The sequence below is a fragment of the Papaver somniferum genome, chromosome 9 (genome assembly GCF_003573695.1).
Source record: "Papaver somniferum cultivar HN1 chromosome 9, ASM357369v1, whole genome shotgun sequence".
NCBI classification, from domain to species: domain Eukaryota; kingdom Viridiplantae; phylum Streptophyta; class Magnoliopsida; order Ranunculales; family Papaveraceae; genus Papaver; species Papaver somniferum.
Window position 1 is genome coordinate 120,735,825 of NC_039366.1, and position 2,235 is coordinate 120,738,059.

Sequence of the window (2,235 nt, forward strand, 5' to 3'; positions counted from 1 at the left end):
TTTTTTATTTTCCATGTTTTTCTCCTTCATCTTCTCTAACTCTACTCTCTCAATAATTCTACTCAAGTAATAATAAACCCATCTTTTAATTTAATTTCACTAATTATTTTTAACTAAATCATTCACTAATCATAACCTAAAATTAATTAAGAAGATATATTAGGTATTAAATAAATAACTAAATATGGGATGACTTAAAATTACTTCTAATGCCTCTATCCAAAATAAAACCATGGTCCCCAAAAATCGTTCATTCATGATCATAACCTTTTCGTCGTCTCTTTTCGAGGCGTTTCTTTATTCTTTCTCTAAAACTATAAACAAAAATGGCGACGGAGGAATTCCAAAGCCCTCAAAACCATAAAAATGTTGTTCACAGAGACATCATCATCAGTCCTAGGTTCAGATCTGTGGCTGCGATGGCTGGTTGGGATGAAGAAGCCTTATTAGCAGCATCAGTAGAAGATACACCAGAAAGAGAATCATCAAAACGTCAGAAACGAACCAATTTAGCATCAAAATCTCCGCAAACTAATTCAAGAAGGTAACGACTTCCACAATTGTTTTTGGGATTATCATCGTTTTTCTTTTCTGTGTTCACAAAGTTTTCAATTGATTAGTATTACAGGAAACACAGGATTCAAAGATATACTGCTGTTAATGTTGAAGCAAGAGTTACACGCTATGACGGGCCCGTTGCTGGCAAAGGTATTGATTTGTTTAAATTTGAGTGGAGATTTGTTTAATTGAATCAATTTTAGAAATCGGGTTTTTGTTGAAATTCGATTTGTGTTGTATATAGAACGACAAATTGAATCTCTGAAAGAAAAGAGGAAACAAGAAATTAAGCCCAAATATGACGAAATGCCGCCTGCTAATCTTCCTTGTATGGATAAATTGAGGGAAGAATTATCTGTGCTGTAAGTGGAAATTTCTTGATTCTGAATGCTAAATTGATCAAATCAAATGTGGATCTTTCTTAATTGATTTAGATTTTATCATATTTACAGATTTGCTTGGAGATTTGCTTTGAACCAAGTACTACTCCTTGTGGTCACAGTTTTTGCAAGAAATGTTTGAAATCTGCAGCGGATAAATGCCGTAAAAAGTGCCCGAAATGCAGACAACTGATTGGGTATGTCGATTAGAATTTTATTTTTAGTGGGTTAACTAAACTTTGTAGCTTTTTAGTATTAAATAGGTATGTGCTGATTTGCAGAAATGGAAGGTCTTGTATTGTGAATACAAGTGTTTGGAACACAATACAGCTTTTGTTTCCACGAGAAGTAGAAGCAAGGAAAGCTGTTGCACCCAAAAACAGTCGAGGAGTCAAGGATCAGAGTACTTTAGGAGAGGATTCTATTTCAAGAAGTCGAAGTGGTAGGACTAATTCAATGGTGATGATGACAGATCGGAGTAACATTAGAGTGAGTTCTAGTTCAAGAAATCAAAGTGGTAGGTCTGATTTTATGGGGATGAATAGAGAGGATTCAGTAAGATTGAGCAGCTCAGAGAGGATGAGAAGTAATATCAGAGTGAGTTCTAGTTCAAGAAATCAAAGTGGTAGGTCTGATTTTATGGGGATGAATAGAGAGGATTCAGTAAGTTTGAGCAGCTCAGAGAGGATTAGAGGAGCTAGGCCTAATCAAGCCGAGGATGCTGCATTAGCTTTGAGGTTACAAAGAGAAGAGTTTATGGTGGCTTTTAGGGCCGCAGATGAGCCTCAGCAATCAGCCTCAAGTACCAGCAGAAGCCTTAACTGCCAGAGCAAACCTTAGAGCAATGGCTTCAAGAGCTATTGACATCCGTCTTGGAAGAAGACTGACTTGGTTCTTTTGAATTTAATCTTCTGAGATTGTAGTATTTCATGCTGAAAACTTATTGTTCATTTGTACGTAATATTTGATCAAGCAACCATGGTGGTCGTTTATTTAGTGGATAGTATCCTTTCCTTAATGTTAAATATGCTAGTCCGTAATACTGTCGCGAGTGGACATATCTTTTGTGTGCATTTCAAGGGTATGATCTGCAGTTTTTCTTCTGCCAGTGCTTTCCAAATTGCGAGATTTGGTAACTAAATGATTATAGGAAAGTCGCCAAATTCCTTCAAAAATCCAAACCAATTTCAAACAGGTGTCGGTGGTGATAGTTTTTTAAATTATTTTTATAGAAAAACAGAGAAAGCTGTTGGGGGAACACAACTTACTCAATTACAACTATTTGGCCTGCAGGGCT

General features: G+C 36.1%; 1 protein-coding gene across 1 annotated transcript; it reads left to right on the forward strand.

The window, feature by feature from the left end:
- The first annotated feature begins 326 nt into the window (after positions 1 to 326).
- Positions 327 to 1,934, forward strand: LOC113312504 (E3 ubiquitin-protein ligase rnf8-B-like). Its single transcript, XM_026561254.1, has 5 exons — positions 327 to 544; positions 621 to 708; positions 903 to 920; positions 1,011 to 1,135; positions 1,220 to 1,934. Exons 1-5 carry the CDS (start codon positions 327 to 329, stop codon positions 1,776 to 1,778), a joined length of 1,008 nt encoding a protein of 335 aa, XP_026417039.1. The 3' UTR covers positions 1,779 to 1,934.
- The last annotated feature ends 301 nt before the right edge of the window (positions 1,935 to 2,235 follow it).

What these genes read in the sequence shown, in the direction of transcription:
- LOC113312504 (XM_026561254.1), top strand. Translation starts at nt 327, where the DNA reads ATGGCGACGGAGGAATTCCAAAGCCCTCAAAACCATAAAAATGTTGTT. An exon ending in CCGCAAACTAATTCAAGAAG is followed by an intron (nt 545 to 620) that starts GTAACGACTTCC and finishes TCAATTGATTAG; the next exon opens with TATTACAGGAAACACAGGAT. An exon ending in AAATGCAGACAACTGATTGG is followed by an intron (nt 1,136 to 1,219) that starts GTATGTCGATTA and finishes GCTGATTTGCAG; the next exon opens with AAATGGAAGGTCTTGTATTG.